Source organism: Megalops cyprinoides, chromosome 2, assembly GCF_013368585.1.
Source record: "Megalops cyprinoides isolate fMegCyp1 chromosome 2, fMegCyp1.pri, whole genome shotgun sequence".
Classification (NCBI taxonomy): domain Eukaryota; kingdom Metazoa; phylum Chordata; class Actinopteri; order Elopiformes; family Megalopidae; genus Megalops; species Megalops cyprinoides.
This window is the reverse complement of record NC_050584.1, coordinates 60,178,423-60,200,453: the sequence shown is the minus strand read 5'-3', so window position 1 is coordinate 60,200,453 and position 22,031 is coordinate 60,178,423. Positions and strand designations below refer to the sequence as shown.

General features: G+C 47.9%; 1 protein-coding gene across 4 annotated transcripts in view; it reads right to left on the bottom strand.

The window, feature by feature from the left end:
- Window positions 1-1,018: 1,018 nt before the first annotated feature.
- Window positions 1,019-22,031, bottom strand: part of LOC118772656 (rho GTPase-activating protein 12-like) — an 85,245-nt gene continuing 64,232 nt past the window's right edge. For 2 of the 4 annotated variants that reach the window (XM_036521181.1, XM_036521183.1), the window contains 12 exons: window positions 17,371-17,445; window positions 16,023-16,084; window positions 14,756-14,837; window positions 10,848-10,952; window positions 10,329-10,427; window positions 9,127-9,229; window positions 8,307-8,426; window positions 7,118-7,216; window positions 6,094-6,171; window positions 5,005-5,139; window positions 4,583-4,688; window positions 1,019-1,871 (listed from right to left, as the gene is read on the bottom strand). In XM_036521181.1, the coding sequence (XP_036377074.1) occupies window positions 1,697-1,871; window positions 4,583-4,688; window positions 5,005-5,139; window positions 6,094-6,171; window positions 7,118-7,216; window positions 8,307-8,426; window positions 9,127-9,229; window positions 10,329-10,427; window positions 10,848-10,952; window positions 14,756-14,837; window positions 16,023-16,084; window positions 17,371-17,445 (1,239 nt within the window). In that variant the 3' untranslated portion in view covers window positions 1,019-1,696. The remainder of the gene's footprint in view (window positions 1,872-4,582; window positions 4,689-5,004; window positions 5,140-6,093; window positions 6,172-7,117; window positions 7,217-8,306; window positions 8,427-9,126; window positions 9,230-10,328; window positions 10,428-10,847; window positions 10,953-14,755; window positions 14,838-16,022; window positions 16,085-17,370; window positions 17,446-22,031) is intronic. The other 2 variants (XM_036521182.1, XM_036521184.1) reach the window with 1 other exon arrangement.

Genomic DNA, 22,031 nt, shown 5'->3' with positions numbered 1-22,031 from the left:
TGCATTCTTAAGCTGTACATATGTTCGGTTTTTTTTTTTTTTTCCTTTAATGCTGTTTGCCATTGTACCATCTATCACCACAAACCTATGCAACACTATTTCTGGTACCGTTTTTTTTTTTTTTTTTTCTTTTCAAAAACAGTTCATGTTTGACCAAGAAATGTTAAAAGAAGAAGAGTTAAAAGAAGCAGAGAAGAGAAATGTTCTGAGAGCCAGAAGGAGCACACAGTTAGTATTGATCTGAAAAGGTAACGTTAGGGATCTGTTTTTGAGGCGCAGTCTGCCTCCGCTGCCAGTATCTCCAGGAAAAGAGAGAGAGATGAATATTGCCTTTCACTAAGTGGCCCCCATTCAGACGCGTCTGTCTGCTGCCCACCCATTAAGGAAAGAGGCTTACAAAGTTCAGGAAAACTATACAAGACCATTCTGTACAAATACTAAAGGGAGACAAGAGGTTTTTTGCTTTTTTTTTCCTTTTTAACAAACATTTAACATTATCTTTACACTCTTGCACATTTCATACTGCTGAATGTCACTGTTAACGCAGTGACCAAAGTGACCGTGGTGATCACTATGACCATAGTCACCCTGACCATAGTGATCACTACTAATGACCAACCACGGAGACTACTGTAACCATGGTGACCACGCTAACCACTGTAACTGCTGTGATCACCACTACCATACTGACCGCAGAGGCTGCTGTGACTGCAGAGACCACAACGACCACTGTGACCATAACCACCACTGTGACCGCAGAGACCACGAAGACCACTGTGACAGCAGCGATCGCTATGACCGTTTCCTCTCTGACCGCGGTGACCTCTGTGGGATCCTTGCGAGATCTCTGAAGATCTCCCGGCTCACAGTTCTGGATGTGCAGAAGGGAGGTCAGAGGAGACACCCGTCCAGTCGCCCCGGTCATCATGCGGTCACAATTCCAGGAAGAGGAAGAGGAGCTGGTCCCTACTTTTAATACTGATGCTGTGCGGTGGGCCATTCCGACAGAGCCCAGGCCGACGTCTGCCACCCAGGCCTCCCTCCGGGAGCTCAGTAGTCATGGTTTCACAACACTGTGAAAGTATCCAGTTCAGCTTATTCCAGAATCAAATGTCATAATACAACCACCAGTTTACCCTACAGCACGTAGGATATGCGTCTCCTCTTGGTGTGCACACGGCGCCTTCTTTCAGAACATCTGTTTGGGTCGCAGGAGAGTTTTCTTTTTTTTTTTTTTTTTTTAAGGCCGAGCCCAGATTCACACCTCTCCCATGATCCTCTCTGTTTCTCTCAGTCAGACCAGCGATATGTGCCGCGGAGTCGCCCATACTGGCCACGGGAATCCAGTGTACAGGAAGTCGACCTGAATGTTAAAACTTGTCGCGATCGTAGGGGGAGTTCAATTCGACGTCTCCGCGCGGCTTGTCCAGACGCCACACGCCGTCCCCAACGGCAGCCGAAAACAAAACGGAAACTGTACATGCGTAGCTCCAAAAACGTTAAGTGCAAAGTCAACAAAGTCTTCTGTTTCAGTTCCTTTTTAAACTCTTTACTTAATATTTAATTATTATTATCATTATTATTACAGTCATAGATTTTCGCTCTTTAAATTCGCTCGGTCCGCAGCGCAAGGGAGCTGGGATCGCTCGGGTTAAAGTTTGGCAGAAGGCTGTTTCCCACGGGTCCGACGCCGGCTCTACCTGCCAAAGATGTTCTCGTACTCCAGCAGGATCAGCTCGACGATCTGGTTCTGGTAGACCATGTGGACCGCGATGTTGCCCGTCTCCGTCTCAGGCCGTAGCAGGGTTGGTCCAAACACGATGGCCACACTCTGGGTGGTCATGCGGTTCACCTCTCCGTGGTCTATCACCCTGGAAGAGGAGAAACCGGGGGGGGGAGGATGTTAACATTTTCGTTTTTACATTCTCACTATATTCCATTATTGTCATTTAGCAGACCACTTACATAGGTTAGTTTTTTGTTACACGTTACCCATTTTATACAGCTGGATATTAACTGATAAGTACCTTGCCTAAGGGTACAACAGCAGCGCCCCAGCGGGGAATCGAACCAGCAACCTTTTGGTTACAAGCCCCGTTCCTTACCCACTATGCTACGCTGCCGCTGTTGTTGTTTATTTTGCATGACAGGCGAGGCTTGCGACGACAGACCGAAAGGGGCGGCTTTTTGGAAAATGGAGTCACTTTCTACACATCCTGATAGGAAGAAGTGTCACAACTCATCAGCCCGGGGGCTGGCGAGAGAGGTACAGTATGGAGCTTACAGACAAGATACTTTAAAACTCAAACACAGGTCCTGCTCAGCCACTCCATCTCATCCTAGCAGGGCAGAAATCTCTTCTGCTGGAGACAAAATGTCAACTGTAATCTTTCTTTCCCAGCAGAGAGCCAGAGAGGCAGCATCTCGCCATCATTTAAATGCAAATGGAACTTGCGAAAATGGAATTCTGTATGCTGGAGATTTAAGCCATGGTCCACAGGGCCCCCCGTCTTCAAACGGTTGGCTCCTGGGTTACATCAATTGAAGCACAGGTGGAGAGACAGGCTTTTGAATAGGTGGGACTAAATTAGCGCAACAAAGAAGCACACCTACTCGTATGTAGAAGGCAACCTGACAGAGGGGTGGGAAGCTCTAAGCCTTACAAGATTTGAAACTCAGTCCAATTATGCCGCCTTTATTTCAGTAAAGTACAATGCATCAATTTTATATGTAGTCCACCCTTGTGCATGAACCAGAGGTAAGTTCATTCATACAGATCTCTTTTTTCATTGTGACTAATGGTGTTTTGAGTGGGATGAAGTATTCCTACCAGCAAGACATAAAACGTACGTTAACACTGACAGGGCACTGGCACACCACTGCCAACACGTACAGTAGCACTGACACACCACTGACACAGCACTGACACAGCACTGACACATACACTAGCACTGACACAGCTATGACACACAGCTCCAACGCATACAACAGTATTGTCACAGCACTACGATTCTGTTAGCGTGACACACTGGGCCGGGATAAGGTTCCCTTGTCTCCACACGACACAGATACTCACGGTACCTGGGAGATTAGCCATAGAGCTGACTCGCTCACTTTTTCATCACTCACACTCTCAGTGGTGACCTGTCAGCCTCTCCGTCAAGAAGAGGTGAAAAAGCTTCTGTTCCTTCCCCAGACCCCCCCCCACCCCAACCCACCACAAACGGTGCTCCTCCCCACTTCACTAAAAGCCCACTAGAAAGACAGAGCCCTGCCACACCCACATGATGACCAAGGGAGAACAGAGCCATGTCATTCTGGAAGAGCCTCTGAGCTCCGCCCCCTGTGCAATCTGATTGGCCGGACATTATACAGACACTGTGCACTTTTCAACCAAAAGCAAATCAGCAGCCAGCTGTTTCACCTGCCACTGACAGTTTAACCAATAAACCGTATCTGTTCAATTGTTCATCTGCCTAACGGGCACCTGTACCCAGGTTCACTTAAGAGCTTACATTTTTACATGGTGCCTGTTCATACAGTGTAATGAAGGCTGCGTTCCTTGCTGAAGGGTTTAATAGCTGTGTGCCTGTGGCATTCAAACCCGCAAAATTGCGGTGCCGATCCCAGTTCCACTGTTACGCGCAGTCATGTCATGGATCACTTCTCAAAACGGCAGCAAACGACACCCTGCCATCACGTCAGCAAAAGCCAGGACACGGCTAGGGATGACTATCAGAGTCTGAGAACTCCAACCAAATCCCACTCACAATCAACCTCCACGCACCCATCCCTCCACACCTCCACCTCAGCACCAAGCGCCTCTGCCTGATCGAGCTACGCTCAACAACCCCCTCCCCCCCCCCCCCCCCAGCTCCGCCCCCTGTTCCCACTCCGACGCACCCAAGAGCAGCTCAATCAATCTACCCATCATGCCCCTGTGTGGCTGGCAGCATATCGAGTGGCTCCCCCCCTCGCTGGAGAGGCTCCACTCTAATGATGAAGCTGGCGGGCCTCCAGGGGCGCCGAACTAATGGATGGGAGGGAGGGAGATAACCGAATACAGCAGTGCGCTCTGCACGTGGGGGGGGGGGGGGGGGGGGGGGGGCTACACCCAGCCTGTGGCTGCAGGCCTGTCTGTTGTGACATCCTGTGGTATGACACACACCCGGGGCTGTTAGAAAATACCAGGGGCGACGGTCATTTCTCATTTAAACGGCCCTCACTGGGGGCCAGAATTCCAAGCTCCGTGGTCTCCCCTCGTCCCTTTTTATGATTTACATTACGTTACATTACATTCATTCAGCAGACACTCTAATCCAGCGCAACTCCCAGCGTGAAACCCTTCAAGCACTAACACTGGTTAACGTGTGCCAATCTGAAACTAGACATCCTAGAGAACTATGGGAGGTCAAGTACATACACGACCATATATCTTCATGCCACTAGAGCAATAACCATAACACACTGCAATACTATGAGTAAATAAGCAGCAAGTAATACTATTACAAGTAGCAGGTGCTGGGTTTGCTGTTTTATGTGTGGGAAAACCAGAGGAAAGCTTGAGGTCGACTTTACTTACTTTCTGAGGTGCTTGAAAAGGACCTGCATCGTGTCATGGTTCGGTTTTGGCAACTGCTTGATTAAGTCTTTTATTAAATGCACACGCTGCTTGTAGTCCGGACATTCTTTAAAGGAAAAAAAAAGGAAAAATAAATAATACTTTCCAAAAATTAAATTAGGCCTTACGTACAATATCAAATTCTTTCTTTGCAACAGATTATACAGCATGCGTATTTTTTGTGTGATACAGCACCACCATGCGGATCCATTAAGAACTACAGGTTTCTGCCATTTTAATTGTCCAAACAAGACAAACGAACCAGAAAAAGTTGACTGAAATGATTAAGTAAGGTTGTGAAGAAAGAAAACTAAGCACATCTTTCTATGGCTGCCGGGCCCTACGGTACGAGCTGTCCCGCAGCGGACAGCCCTGGCACTCACTGATGGCGTTGACGAAGTCCTGGAAGGAGCCGTAGGTGAAGAGGGGCTCGGGAAGCTCTCTGAAGAACATCTTCAGCGCCCCCGTGGTGACGTGGATGTCCTCCCACTTGCTGTCTGCCAGGTTAAGCTTCTCGTCTGAGACGCGCACACACACGGACACCGAGAGGTCAGAGTTCAAACGCGCACGGAACCACAGGACACGGTCAGTGGTCAGCAACCTCTCTCCCTGACAGGCAGCAGTGAGTGAATCGGTGACTGACCGCACGTGACCTTGCTGCACTGAGACTGACTGCAGGAGTCAGAGTCCGTTTACCATTGTGATTAACGCTAGCGCGTGTGTGTGACCACAGGCTAACTGCCCACGCAAAGAGGCTCTGACTCTGTACCCCTGTCATTGACCACCAGAGCATAACACCACATACAGCATCGCTGTCATTGACCAGATGAGTCAGTGACCACAAAAGCCCTGGGGGCATTACCAGAATTGTAACTGACCATTTTAAACAGTGATTGACTGTGAAAACGTGCCTACGACAGACCAAAGGGGGGGAACCAATCTGCTGGGAGTGAATCGGCAGAATATGCTGATGCAGAACCAAAAGGCCTTTCACAGATAAAACCCACATCAGGGAGGAGGAGCCAAATTTAAATTACAGACAGTTCTGGGGCAAACTCTTTGCCTCTTTGAACTCTCAGGACTGCCTGGCCTAGGCAACAAAGCGGCCAGCGCTGAGGCAGGCACAGGGGAGAGACGCACGCAGTGGTCCAGCCTTGTCTCTCTCTCTCAGCTCATCCTCACAGGGAGCTGATGACTGCAGAAAGTCAGAATTATAGCTGTGCACACACCAGCCCTGCTCCGGGCCACCGTCTGTAGCTGGTGAAATTTACCCGCCGAAGAAAATGGATCTAAACAACAACAACAACAACGACAAAAGAGACAATATACACGGCGGCAGGGTATGAAGCCCCGAAGGCTGAGAGAGGGCTTGTGTGGAAGATTGTTCCCTGAGAGTTTATTGACAGGTGCGGGTCTTCACAAGCTGGGGGGGGCAGTGGTGGTGGTGGTGGTGGTGGTGGGGGGGTGCGTACCGTGATTCACAGCAAAGCGCAGTTTCTGTATCACAGCCAGGTTCCCACTCACTCGGTACAATCCATCAACACTCAGACCTGCAGGAAACCGCAGAGAGACAGAGAGAGAGAGAGAGAGGGAGAGAGAGGGAGAGAGAGGGAGAGAGAGAGAGAGGGAGAGAGAGAGACAGAGAGGGGGAGAGAGAGAGAGAGGGAGAGAGAGAGAGAGAGGGAGAGAGAGAGAGAGAGGGTGAGAGAGTGAGTGAGAGAGAGAGAGAGAGAGAGAGAGAGTGAGAGAGAGAGAGAGGGAGAGAGGGGGAGAGAGAGAGAGAGAGAGACAGACAATGATTGAGAGAGAAAGAGTGGGAGAGGGAGAGAGATTGAAAGAAAGGGAAAGACAGCGATTGAAAGAGAGAGAGAGAGAGAGAGAGAGAGTGAGAGAGGGAGAGAGAGGGAGAGTGAGAGAGAGGGAGAGAGTGAGAGAGAGAGAGTGAGAGAGCAAGTGAGCGAGTGAGAGACAGAGAGGGAGAGAGAGAGAGAGAGAGAGAGAGAGGACACTGAACTTCATCAATCAGTCAAGCATTGTCTGCTGTCACTAACATCCAGCGTTTCTGGTATTTCATGTGTAAACAATTAAAATGATCTTTCGTAATAACATAGCACATGGTTATGGGCATGGTTATGGGTGTGGAGCTCATTTCCTGGTGCTCTGGTGTGCTTTGCATTCTGTCCCAGTTCATTAGCCTGGCATAATCAGTCCAAATAACTGAAGAAGAGCATATATTTACATTAACGTATTTTTAAAAATATGCTGACATAAAATAAATTTTTGAGAAGAGGGCAAATGAACATAACAGACACCACAAAGCACATCTCAGGACAGATGAAGTGAGTCCAAGAAAGAAGAAGAAACGCCTGTGATGCCTTTAAAATGCTAAATACCGACACAACGCCAGTTTCAGGTCAAGGACAAAAAAAAACAGAGCTTTTCTTATCTCAGCTGGTCTCTAAAGCAACATAAAATCTGACGCATAGCGGGACGTACCGTTGTTTTCAACGTGGTCGATGCACATCCTGACGAAGTCTGGCACTGTGGAGTTTTCCCTCTGACACAGGCTGTTCAGACTGCACCCAAATACCTGATCTGAGACACAGGACCACAAGCAAAAGGTCAAACACAGCATGAAAGAGCAGGCCCCTGGGGGAAACCCTGTACCAGTGAGACATGTGGCCTTCGTTAAACCCGAAGTCTAACAGCGGGCAGCGGTAACACTATTTGGACCTACAAACAGGTGACCAAGTAAAAAAACGAAATGCAATCAACGGTCAGATTTAAAGGGGAGAGGGGAGAGGGGAGAGACAGGGAGGGTGGGGAGAGTGAGAGTGAGAGGGAGGGGAAGATTAAGAGAGAGAGAAGGAGGGAGAGACGGAGAGAGCGTGAGACGGTAGCAGGCACTGCAATCAAGATTAGGGGTGAGAGACAGGGGTCACGATTGCTGGAGCATTCAGTCGTAGCCGAAGCAATCCATCCTATAATAAACCCTCTGCCTACACTTCTCTTCATCTCTCCTGACTGACTGGCAGAAACACAGCTGAAGGACATCCTTCAAGCACCTGATAACTGGTCATACGAGGGGGCGGGCCATCAGGTTTCATTCTGCTGCAGGGACACTGAATGCCGGCATATAAACGGTAATGATCATTGCTAATTAGCTTAACGAGGTCTTGTGCATTATGCGCTTTTATATTCACTCTAACCATGGTTTTGGACAGGGTTACAGTCACTCTGGCCTCATGTGTGATATCTCGTTGGTCTAGGGGTATGATTCTCACTTAGAGGGCGAGATATCCCAGGTTCGAACACCAGACGAGCCCTTGCTTTGTGACATTGAGTTGGAAAATCTTGAGCCTTGCTTGGTCTCTATTGCAAATGGCCTGACACTTTGGAGGTAGGCAGCAGTGTGGTGTAGTGGTAAGGAGCAGGGCTCATAACTGAAAGGTTGCCAGTTTGATTCTCTGCTAGGCCACTGCGGTTGTACCCTTAGGCAGGGAACCTGACCTACAATTTTCTCAGTAAATATTCAGCTGTGTAAATGGATAACATGTAAAATTATAACCTATGTAAATCGCTCTGGATAAGAGCGTCTGCTAAATGCCAATAATGTAATGCAATGTAATGCAATGTAATGTCACTTTGCTGTAATGACTTTGGAACAGGCGTTCGGGGCGGTCACCTTTGATGTAGCCCTTGTCTCGGACAGCCTGCAGAGTAGGCCTCCGGGTGAGGAACTTCTTCAGCTTCACTCTGGTCTTCTTCTGCTCTGAAGAGTCCATGCTGGTGGAGTTCTTCATCGCTGGGGGGGTGAGAGTTGTACTAAGATGTTAGCGATGGTCACGCTGATCCAACACCAGTAATTCGTCTGTACAAGCGTTTGCACTTAAATGACTTACTTATTGTTCCAGCACTTAAAGCCTGTCTTTTTATATACTCACAGTATGGTACCGTAGCGCTTGTATAGCTGTGTTGCTCTTAGCGACTATATTAATGTGAGGTGTATTTTCATGTACTACATAATAGAGGTAATTATGTAATGTAATTGACTGTATTACTGAACTTCAACACTAGTTGTGAAAAATATTATTATCACTATAGTACTTGGTGTGTATTCAGCAGGGCAGATGTCATGACAGCTCTGCATAACACATATGCATATGTTAGATATTGTGCTGCTGTTCATTCATTCAGCCTTGCTATGTGCACTTATGTACCTTTGTACTGTAAGGTGTCTTAGATAAGAACATCTGCAAAATGACTACGTGACTGAATCTCACACACACACACACACACACACATACATACACAGATACATGCGCACACACATACTCTCTCTCACACACACAGGTGCACGCGCACTCTCACACATACATAAATTCTCTCACACACACATAAACTTACACACACACACACACACACACACACACACATACACACAGACACACACACACACACACACACACACAGCATGCAGCCAGCGGGGGGCCTTCCTTTCTCACCTCGGCCCTTCTTGGAGTCGCGGTGCTCCTTCTCCTTGTCCTGTTTCTCGGCCCCTGGGGACTCAGGCATGTCTTCTTCGATGGCCTCGTCCGACTCCCAGGCCTGCGTGGAGGCACGCGGCACATGAACAACTCTATACATGCTCCACTAACACACTGTAAGAATCAATTACAGAACCAGACTGCTATCAGTAATGCATGTCACGCTACACAGCACAACTCCACAAACACTGCAGCACCATACTGTAAACATCCCCCAGGGAACTGCATCACTAACTGATGGTTCACTGCAGTTTTACAAACAGCATCATGTCATTACCTTAAATCACAATACAATTAATTCCCTGAACAGAACTATTTATCTATCGATCCATCAGACATGGCTCTATTCACCCACCCACTCACTGCGCAGCGAGCTTTTCTCATTAAATGTTTATTTGACTGACAGGCTGAATGCTCTTAGTGCAGCCACAAAAACCAAGCACTTCCTTTCCTTTTCCTGTTTTCATCAATGAAACCTTTGGGGAAACACTCATCCTTAAAACCTTCTTTGCCAAGTGAGATATATTTGCCCGGACAAGTTACTTGCACCGACAGGCTCAGCTCACCTGACCCAACATTAACTATGCACGTAAAATCAAACAGGCAGTCAGACTCTTTTTGAATTGGACACATGTTGCCTTTTTTCTGGGTGTTCCACAAGGCATGCGGCCACCTGTTTACATGGATTGTGATTGGTTGGGGAAAGTAACGGACAGGTGGCTGACAATGAATGCTCCTCCCTGAAGACAGGCATGGTCAATGTGTGCCTGACTCAGATAAGCACACGGTTACCTCCAGACATATGTACGGCTGGCACAGTGGAGCAAGTAGGCCACACAAATGCATTACCAGCACAGCTATCAGACTGTCTGTAGTAAGGAAGTAAATCTGAGCTCTCCTGCCATCTAGTGGCAAAAACCTACAGCACGTCACTTTGTGTGACTGTGTTAATGGAAGTAAAGAGACCCGCTCGCCTGTGTTTGCTGTAATGGATGTCCAAATGAAGAGCTCTCTATCACAGGCGGTTTCTGTGACAGCGAGTGTATAGCTTGATGAGGAGGAGGGGGGGAGTAGTAGGGGGGAGAGAGAGAGAGAGAGAGAGAGAGAGAGAGAGAGAGAGAGAGAGAGAGAGGGGAGGGGGCGGCAGGAGGCACACTCACGTGGGTGCTGATGGTTTCAGACAGGGCTCTGAACCAGTCATTGATGACGCTGTCGATCTCGGACTGAATCAGCAGCTCCGTGCCCTGACGGGTTTTCAGCTGAGGAGGAAAGGCGTGTCAGTGAGGTCAGCTGATGGAATGCCAAAGAAGCTCATTCTAGAACACCCCCCCCCAGCACTTTAAATGGCAACAGTTCATTTACTCCCATCGGTTCAGTTCACTTCCCACTGGAAACAATAACAATCACTAATAATGTGTTTGCATACTCGTTTCTGTCTTGAAAAGCCAACAAAATATTGTTCTAATTATCCCAATGGATTGTTTTTTTTTGTACTGTATTATAAATCATGGCCAAGTTCCCTCGAGACTGGGAACCCAGCCTGAAATCTGCACAAACTGTCATCATTCTGCCACCAGGGGGGGACATAACACTCAATTAAAAAATACAGAGACATATACAGTCCCCCATTGTAAGTCGATTTCCATGGTTTTCGTGAGGCGGAGAACGCAGGAGCTCACCTCGATGACATGCTTCTTGCTGGACTTGTCCTTGGAGGCCCATTCCACCGAACCTCCTCTGAGATCCACGGTGAACTCTGGTTTAGACTGATTGCCTCCAAATTTCTACAGAGGGGAGGGGAAAAAAAACCCACACGTTATCTGGGAACGGGCTTTCCAGCACCATGGAACGTTAGTAGGGCTCCTCTCACCATTAGTTCAGAGAGGTGATACGTATATATAAAATAACACTCAAGATGGTACAGATCTTCCAGTGGCTCTGAGAGGTTTCCACCAGCAGAGACAAAGGTCAGCAACGGAAAGAACCAGTCAGCTTGAGAAGACACCTTCACAATCATGCCAATCCATGACGAACACTCGCCCCTCGTTCCCCCACCCTACTGTATATGACAGCTCATAACCCTCCCCGCTGTGAACGATGCTCTTGCTCTCTGCCATATTGTGGGAGAGAACCAGCACAGCCAGACAACACGCTGCCAGCCACCAGAGCACGTCTGAAGCAGCGCTTTCATTGGCTACGCTTTGGCCACACCTGTGACCAACCTCAGCACGAACGCTGCAACAAGAAGCTCTGTGTGCCAGCGTTGGCCGGCAGAGCTACCGGTTGTCCGCCAGTTCTGCTTCATGTCTTGTCCACTTGCTATGCGAAACTGAGGGCGCGACTCCTTCAGCCACCCTTTTCTGTCAGGGCTGGTCCCCTGGCCTTTGACCTTGACTGGGTCTGGCTGCAAGGCAGCAGCACCATTTGACTCACAGCCGGGGTAGGGATTGGTACAGGGCCAGGGCGTGTCCACACACCGGTGGACCATGCGCCTAATACCTTTTGTGGGGTCCCTACTCCTCCGGAGCACCGTTAGCCTGCTTTACAGGGGCATGTCACAGCGGCAGAGACGCTGGTTCTCTGAACAGCAGAGCTTCAGCTAAGCTATCTCTACGTCTGCCTCTCCACCAGATCAGACACTGATAGCATGTCCTGCAGCCGCTTATCTCCAGGCCTGGAGAGCAGAGCTGCTTGCAAGAGACCACTGCTAGCGTTGTCACTGCCTACACAGAAGCAGTCTGCATGTGACATGCATCCCACAATGCTCGCTCTTCTCAGAAGCGTGCTGATAACGGGGAAGTATTAGTCACGATTATGACCAAGGCCTCGGTATTAGCACACACACGTCATTTTGTGTTTGATCAAACTGAAAATGAAAGAAGGCCTATTAAAAGATAAACAAGTCTACTTTTACCCTGGCAGAAACATCTACATGAAGATCTGCAAAAACAGAGGCTGACAGAAGGAAAAAAAAAAACACATTTCACCTCCAACAGAAGTGAGTTCAGTTGTCTTATTCACCTTCCAAATCACTTTAAATTTCCACACATTGTGAATTGTTAATGTTAATTGTTAATGGAACACACCATACACAGTGTTACAATACATATCTCTTGACTTGACTTCATCAGGCTAGGAGGATAAGATGGCGTACAGATTTGAACGCGTTAACAAAGACGTGCAAACTCTCCCTGTAAATGCAGCTGATCTTTTACTTTTTTTTGATGAAAGCCAAATCATTTCTCATGTAAACCTTACAATGACATGTTATTCAATCACTCGGCCAGGTTTTAAAGTCCAAAAGGTGGGCCTTGAACGGTTGCCATGACACCCGGACTGTAGGAGGTTGCGGGATTGAACCCACTTCACCTCACCTGCTCCAAAAAAACAGTTCAGTACTGTACATGTAAATGGGTTACGGGATGGAGAGCGAGTGGGAGAGCGGTGAGCGGTGAGCGGTGCTGAGGCCAGCCAGAGCGAATAAATAAGGTAGGGCCATTTAAGCACAGCGGCTGAGGTAACCCCACCTGCAGGTCTCTCACACACACCTGTCCTGGAGCAGCCCTACAGGATGGGATTTTTTCCCATCCATGTCAACAGAGCCCTGGTTCACTCCCCTCACTTCCACAGACAGCTGAGACAGAAGTGTGTGTTTTAGGAAGGGTTTCGGTGAATTCACCCGCCCTCACTTTTGAGGTTTGGTTTGTGTGCGACGGCCGATACAGTTATTACCGAAACCGAGTAACAGGGCTGTTGGCTTTTATACACACACAGAAGGACGTTGTACCATTAGCCAATATGAACAATCAGGGAATTAACACATTCCCAACACAACCCGAACACACTTAAGAAAACACCATGAATTTAAACTGGAAATGAGGGCAAGCGAACCCCGGGTTTGCTTCAGGTTTTTTGCGTCATGCCCCCCCCCCCCCCCCCCCAGGGCTGGGGCCTGACCAATGGCGGGCGGAGGAGAGCAGAGCGTGAGCGTGATGGACAGCAGGCGGCATGCAGAGAGGTAGGGAGAGAGAGAGAAAGGACACATACAGTGGCGGGCGGGGCGGGCCCAGAGTACACATAGGAGACAGCGGGGCGGGGCTTGACAGAGCGCCTCCAGTTGCTTAGCAGCGAGAGGAGCAGCTCGGGGATGGAGCCGCTGCGGTAGTATGACTTGATGGAAAGAAGGAGGGGGGGGAGAGAAGTGATGATGTCATAAACATTCACGGAAGCACAGAGGAGAGAGAAAAAAATAGAAGAATAGAAACCCAGCAGAGGCAGCCAGACAGCCACACAGAGCTGAAAGCCTCACACCCCAAAAGCTTTCCCCTAGAGTGATGTCTATGTGGCAGCTGTAGTTCTCAGAGCTTGGGTCCAGGCCCCGCCTGCCTAGATGGACTCCAGATAAAAATACTCGGAAATAATGCACGTAAACAATACAGTGACCTCAATGTATGAATAACTATTTAGCACCCTGGTGCATGTGAATGACATCATACATGTTAAAGACAGGCTACAGCAAATTCCACATAAATGACTGTCAGGAATATACCAAATTTCACAGAAAATTTTTAAAAATTACTGCTCAGTCTTGCTTTGAGTGTTTGGTTTGGCTCCTATTTTTCAATCTCGTATACACAGTTTTACTAGAGAGTTACTAGTCTATGACATACAAAGAAACTTATTGTCACAATTTTGGGTTATTTATTTTTTTAGGCATCAGTCCTAAATACTGCTTTGCAGACTTCAGCATTGCCAAAACATGAGTTTCCTCCTTCTGTGAGGATGGCAGTAGCCAAATGCAAACTTCAGCTGCTCTCTGAGCTCTTAATTTGGTACAGCTGATCACAGGCTAGGGTAAACAGCAGAGGCAGTGACCTACAGACTGCTCAAGCATAGGCTTAATACACCGCTAGACACAATAGCCAGGCTTTCGTATTTTCTTAATATGTCACTTCTTTTAAATAAATATGGCTCTAAAAACATAAATAATTAATCAAGTACAAATCTATTCCAGTTGGAGTGATGTGGATTTTCTTCTTGATGAGGCAGAAAGGGAGGTGAAGCAGAACTTTCCTGCACCTTGTAGGAGACCAGCAGTAGGCAAACTGAAAATGTATCAGCTGTACAATTTACCACAGACTAGTTTAAATATATTGCTTAGTACAAAAATCCCAGCTGCGGTACCGCTAGAACCACAGAATGTGCTTTTCTGCTGGTTGAGGGAGAAGCCCAGCCCAGCACAGGACGTGCGAATCGTTATTAGCAAGGTTTACAGGAAGCAAGAGACTAACACTCATTGTGTTAAAAACCCTTCAGATACAGTGGCGCAAATGGCCAATTCACTCTCATGGTTCTTCACCAGCAACCCAGAATAGACCTGTTCCAGTGAAGACTTGACAACAAAGGGGTGGAGCTAAGATGGAAACTAACCAATCGGTGCTGAGTAATCAGATACAGTGAAGCAGATGTGGAGCTCAACAGGAAAAGAAAGGAAGTGACCCTTGCACAGGCTAATATCCTGGAAGTGACTGCGACTGTGATAACGTTTTTCAGTAGCCCCTCATGGAGGGGTGGGGAGGACTCTTACCCAGCTTGTCCCGCCCCCCTGGCCCTTAGCAAAGAGCAGAGAGGAGCCCTGCAGCACTGTCCATGAGGAGGCCCAGTTCTTCCTGCAATCACAGCGGAGTGGTTATCAGACCCAAATCAGACCCCCGGACCAAATCACACACAGTCACACACAGGGTCTCACACACACACACACACACACACACACACACACACACACACACACACACACACACACACACACACACACACACACACACACACACACACACTCTCTCTCTCATACACACACACACTCTCTCGCACGCACACACAAACACACAACCACACACTCCCACACATCAACACAGTGCAGCAATCAACTACGCCTTCACAAAACAGCCACCAATAAAAAGCGCACACACAATCAACCATCAGCCAAACCAAAACGTACACAGTGGACTAACACCAGTGTGGGTTTCAGACTCCTTTCACGAAAAGCTTATGTTTTGCGAATTGCATTAAATCACATCACATTACCGTGTTTTAGCAGACACTCTTACCAAGAGTGCCTTACAAACCGCGTCTAATAAAGCCGCATGAAAATTTGCACAAACAGGACACCACTAACCACACATGAACAAGCGTCACAGCCTCAGCTCCACACATTGTGCTAGCATGAGCCTAGATCAGCATGCAAGTGGCATGCAATATACACCACAGCGGGCCTATACCATTCTAAATACAATGCTAAATATACATTTACATTTATTTATTTAGCAGACGCTTTTATCCAAAGCGACTTACATAGGTTACAGTTCTTTACAATGTTATCCATTTATACAGCTGGATATTTACTGAGGCAATTGTGGGTTAAGTACCTTGCTCAAGGGTACAGCAGCAGTGTCCCAGCGGGGATCGAACCGGCAACCTTAACCACTATGCAACACTGCCGCCCCAGTAAGTAAACCAAAGTACACATTCACACATATAATTATACATAAGGGTAACGAATGTGCAGGTTTGGGTAGGGGGTCTGAGGCGTAGCATGAAGAGGTGGGTCTTCAGTCTGCAATGGAAGATGACCTGCTATTCAATGCCTATTGATGCGCCAGATAGCAAAATGTCTGCTGTCCACCAATGACTCAAGATAATGAAACTGTATAATAATAATAAAGCTGTAACCCGTGTAAGTCGCTCTGGATAAGAGAGTCTGCTAAATGGCAATAATGTAATGAAATGACGTCTGATGCCACTGTGATGCTTCTGTCCCACTAACCCAGCCAGCCTCTAAGACCTGCTGTACCTACCGCACTTTCTTCCCATTCTCCGTGATCTTGGTGACATTGAGGACTCCGCACTTCTCTGAGGGCTGTGGAGTCAAACGAACATGAAACCGCATTAGTGCCTGTGAGAGAACAAAACAGGCTAAAATGGGCACACAAAAAGACCCTGCAAAAGCCAAAACCCTCACGGACCGGAGTCTGCAAGCTGCAGGAAACGAGATCACCCACAGGAATGAAGCAGCGCTGTTTGTGCTGTGGTCACCACAAACACACACACACACAATCACACACACACAGACACACACAGACACAGACACACACAAACAAACACACACACACACACAATGACACAATCACACAAACACACCAACACACACACACACAAACACACACACACACAAACACACACACACACAAACACACACACACACAAACACACACACACACACACAGACACACACACACATAACACACACCACACACACAGGGGAGTGCTGAGAGAGCTGTGGCCACCCACAAGGGAGCAGCGACGCTGGCGAAACACCGCTAAAGCAGAAACACCATTAAAGGCCTCAGCTGAGAGAGACCCCTTCCGTCCCTTTCACCGTGGTGAAAGCCCAGGACCCCACACCCACGACCTTACAAGTGCCTGCGTGTGACAGTTGATGACACAGAGTGCTTCACAAAAGGAAAGAAGCAGAGAGGATTATGGGAATGGTGTCCCACTTCCTAACTGCTCTGCCAGAGGAAGTCAAGGGGGATGCTTTGTTTGCCAGCTGTGTGTCAGACCTGCCTTGTTCTGCCAGCCTTGTCGGCTGACAACCTCAGCATTTAACAGAGATAACTATGCACAGACTGTGAGGAGGTAGGCAGTGTTCTTTTAGTTCTTTTGATATCCTCTTTGAGAAAACCCTATCTCAGGTTAGAGCACGGATGTCAATGGGCCAGCTGCCAAGAGGGAGCGCATGTGGTTACCTGTTTGTCCCTGCTGGGTGCTGATTGCTCAGCCTCTGTGCATACATTATCTCAGTTTAGGGCAAGGTTGTCACCATACGTGTTGCCGGGCCTGGGACACAGCTGGTAGCCCAAGATTGTCAGAGGGAGGAGAGAGTGGGCGGGGCAGGATACAGGAGCACACCGGGGGAGGAGAGAGTGGGCGGGGCAGGATACAGGAGCACAGACTGAGGAGAGAGTGGGCGGGGCAAGATACAGGAGCACACCGAGGAGAGGAGAGAGTGGGCGGGGCAGGATACAGGAGCACACCGGGGGAGGAGAGAGTGGGCGGGGCAGGATACAGGAGCACACCGGGGAGAGGAGAGAGTGGGCAGGGCAGGATACAGGAGCACACCGGGGGAGGAGAGGGGATACTAACGCTTGTGGGGGGCTTGGGAGAGGAGGGAGAGGAGTCAGAGTCTGGGGAGCCTGGCTTGGGGCCTGTTGCACTGTCCTGGGGATAAGAACAACATCAACAAATGTGTGAACCACAGCTACAGAGGACATGATGGTGGAGCACTGTTTTCACAAACAACAAAACAAGCAAAACGGGTCCACAAAATATGTACAACCATTTCCAAGGACCGAGGGACGGGAACCCCCCAAAGTGGGTTTAATTTTAAAAATCAACACGGTTGAGGTTTAGGTACTTGTCCGCATGGAGAAAGGACACCTGACCAAAGTTCGGCCCACATCCAAAAAAAACCGCCTCCATGCACGGCCGTGATTGATCGGCAGTCGTGACTGTCTGGAGCCCTTAGACCATCGACGGCATGGGCGGACAGCTGAAGAAACAGCACAGGACTTGCTCACACTTCCGTAATGCAGTTCTGTTTGATCCCATAGATTAGAGGGGGCTACATGCAGGGAATCAATGCTGACAGCCGGGAAACCAGCCTGCTGCATCTTTAATGGGCATTTATGCATGGTTCATCCCAGAACCAAGAATAAACACGGACAAATCAATACACCCACGCGCTCTCCATTAGATCTGGCAGGCAATAAATATGATTATTTTAATCCAATTCCGCCCGGATGGAACCTGATGTCTCCTGTCTGCCTGGTTAGAATCAGCAGGCATCGCTCATTGCTCCTGACGTGACTCTACTTGATTGACAGGAAGCAGGAACGGCACAGGGCGTGGCGTGTTCTCGGTAAAGGGGAATCACAGTCACTACCCACGCAATGTTCACAGGCCGATCACCGATCAGCAAGGTTTTACGTCATATTACATTGTCATTTAGCTGATGCTCTTATCCAGTTAGGTTCCAGACATCCAGACATAGGTTACAGTTTTTACACGTTATCCATTTATACAGCTGGATATTTACTGAAGCAATTATGGGTTAAGTACCTCGTCCAGGGGTACAATGGCAGTGCCCCCACATGGAATCGAACCGGCAACCTTCCGGTTATGAGCCCTGCTCCTTACCACTATGCTACACTGCTGCTTAGGTAGCAAGAGGTTTTGAAGAACTGCAGTACAATCATAGTGCTGGAGTGCTAGAGTGGAGTGGACTCTGGGTGGCCCTCTTCATGGTACAACCACTTCCAGATGTTGGTGCTACACTGGTTTACCTAATGTGGTGTCCAGAATGGATGTACACAGGGAAGAGACAAGTAGCATTCTCGATGCGGGTAGGGTAAGAGTTAAAGAGTTGGGCTTGCAACCCAAAGTCTCAATATCCAAGTGGGGTTAGTGCTGTTGTACCTCTGAGTAAGCTGCTTAAACTGGATTGCTTAATATTGTTTCACTGTGGTAGGAATGAGTAACACAGGATGTGAATGTAAGCTACTGTTTGAGAGTCACTCTGGATAAGGGCTTGTGCCAAGATGTAATGTAGAAAAACAGCAGCTTCTATCAGAGGTACAAAATTTCACTCTTGTTGACATTAGAATTATACCTGAATATGGGAAAAAATGGTCATTCAAGTTTGTCCAATATGGCCGGCCAGGATTTTGCATAGTGTTTGGCAACCTCTCTCAATGAGCGGAACCGCTCTATTTATTCTATTTCTATGGCCCCCACTGCATTCACAAGATTACACATCGGCCCAATGACAGCATCACACAGACTAAACCGGCCAGTCACAGTCTCTGGTTTCCCCCTGCCCTCTGGTAGTGTAAACAGGACAGGGCCATTCTGCAATGGGGACTGGCTCCCTGTATCACAGCAAGCTAAGCGAATTACTGTACAGCCATTCCAGGAAAGGATGTCCAAGAATACCACTCGGCATTTGGAGTTTTGACCTCAGGATGTAGATTGCGAAGGAAAAACAGCTTTAGGGAGAGGCAGACTCTTTAACTTTTGGGCCAGATTGGGACGTTTTGTCTAGAGTTCAAGGGAAGTGGAAACAGGACTACAGTAATCTCTAAGCACACATACTGCATGGGTCACAAAGACCCAGAGTGCAGTCAGACCCTGCAGCAGCTGAATGACAGATGATGTAATGTTTTCAGCAGGCTATGTTACTGCCTATTTAAATGTACAGCAATGCTGTCATTCCGAAACTAGACAGAACATTCGATTTGCATCCCAAAACATCACAGGATCTATAACATCTATAACAAACATTGCGGCAGACGGCTGACTCAAAGCATTCATGAATACGTTTTTAAATACATTAAAGCAGTACACGGGTAGCATAGCGTTTCCTAAGCGGTAACTTCTGTTCGCTTGAAAACGAAAGCTCTGAAAACAACTTCTTGTTGCCAGACTGAGAAAAGAGAGGCATTACCGTAGATCACATGTATCACAATATCAAAAACACACATGGTAGTTTTGCATAGTGGTTAAGGAGCAAGACTCATAACCGGAAGTTTGCTGGTTCGATTCCCCACTGGGGTGCTGCTGCTGTACCCTTGGGCAAGGTGCTTAAGCCACAATTGCCTCAACAACTATCCAGCTGTATAAATGGATAACATTGTAAAAACCTGCAACTGATGCAAGTCGCTCTGGATAAGAGCGTCTGCTAAATTCCAATAATGTAATGTAAGAAAAAAAAACTTAAGAATGACACCAGCCAATTTTATAACAACCCATAGCCTCAGTTGTTGAAGTTGTAAAAAAAATAAACAATAACACCAGCAGTTTTACAGTACAGAGCATCAGCAGAAAGCTAATTGTAAAAGAGGCTGCCCTTCATGGGTACAAACAGTGGATCAGAGCAGACGGATCTGAAAATAATCCCAGGCGAGATGTGCTGTAATCCATTAATCGATGTCAGTGGTCGCTGCACAGAGGGAGTTCGGATAAAGGCCGTCAGAGATTACCGTCGGGAAGACAGACGCAAACAAAAAACACACATTTGTTCATTTCATACACTGTCCTGTCAGCAGCAGAAACACATCACTGTCTAAAATCCACCCCCCAAACTTCTCCCGGTCACTGCTGCTGGCATCCACACGTGTCTGAGTCTACAAGGTACCTGTGTGTTGACTCTGTTGAGTCCATAGGTCCATAGGAACAGCAGGGGCCCTCAGACATTACATTATTGTCATTTAACAGATGCTCTTATCCAGAGAGACCAGAGATTACAATTTTATCCATTTTCACAGCTGGATATTTACTGTGGGTTAAGTACCTTGCCCAAGGGTTCAACAGCACTGCCTCAGCGGGGAATCAAACTGGCAAAATTTTCTTTCATGAGCCCTGCTCCTTACGACTACATAGAGACAGGGCGATGACCTCAGAGAGAGAGGTGGATATTTATTGTGGCAATTGTGGGTTAAGCACGTTGCCAAAGCAGTGCCCTAGCGGGGAATCGAACCGGCAACCTTTCGGTTACAAGTCCTGCTCCTTAACCACACATGCCTCACTGCTGCCCCATGATACATTTTGAATGGAATCAAATGTTATCAAAACGGAACCCCACCCAGAACTCATGCCACCTCGGCCACAAGTGAGTCACAATCTGATGGTACCTCACAAAAGCAGGTTTAACAACAGTCCAAGCAGAGATGTGAAAGGGCCTCAGAGACACCCCAAAACCGTTGGAAGGGCCTCTCTCTTAAGTTTCCCCTTCCCATCCTCCTGTCTTTTCGCCTTCATCTGGTCTGAGCTTCTCTACTTAATTCCACAGATTAATCTTCTTAATTACACACTCTCACTCTTCTGCCGCCACCTCACGAGGCGGGAAGGCACTGGCACCCTGCCTAAACGAAGATGGGTCAGATGCAGCTTTAAGTTTAGCGGTTTTACACGCATGCATGTTTTGCACAGAGGCAGCTCTGGCTCGTTCTACTGCTGGTGTTGAATCACTACATATACTACATTACATTACTTTACTAGCACTTAGCAGACGCTCTTATCCAGAGTGACTTACATCGGTTACAGCTTTTACAGTATTATCCATTTATACAGCTAGATATTTGCTGAGGCAGTTGTGAGATAAGTACCTTGCCCAAGGGTATAGCAGCAGCACCCCAGTGGGGAATCAAACCAGTCCTGCTCCTTAACCACTATTCTACACCGCCAGACATTTTTATAACTTCTTCACCCTTGTGTGTTTGTGATGTTGTGATACATGTGATTTACAGTAATGTCTCTCTTTTCTCAGCCTGACAACAGGAAGAGTTTTCAGAAGTTTCGTTTCCAAGCAAACAGAAGTTACCACTTAGGAAACGCTATGCTACCCGTGTACTGCTCCTAAACCACTATGTAACACTGCTGCCCCTAGATCCAGTGCTGAACCTATGCAGTTAGAATATCAGCACACAAGTAAGTCCAATGATAACAACAGGCCATTCGGCTCATCTAGCCATGTCTTCTTCCTAGGGTCTTAAGTGTATCCCACAATGCATTGGGCCAGGTCTTGAACACTGCAGGGGTCCCTGCCTCCAGCTGTTGAGTGGTACCTGAGAGAGGCAACGTCTCTTCTGCGCCATCATTGTTCACTACTAGTCTCCACACACACTGCACACTGTATGTGTACAGAGAGAGAGAGACAGGGGGAGAGAGAAGGAGGGAGAGAGAGAGAGAGAGAGCAGGCGAGGGTGCACAGCTTACACCTTGCGCCTCTGCGAGCAGTCGGACCGCGG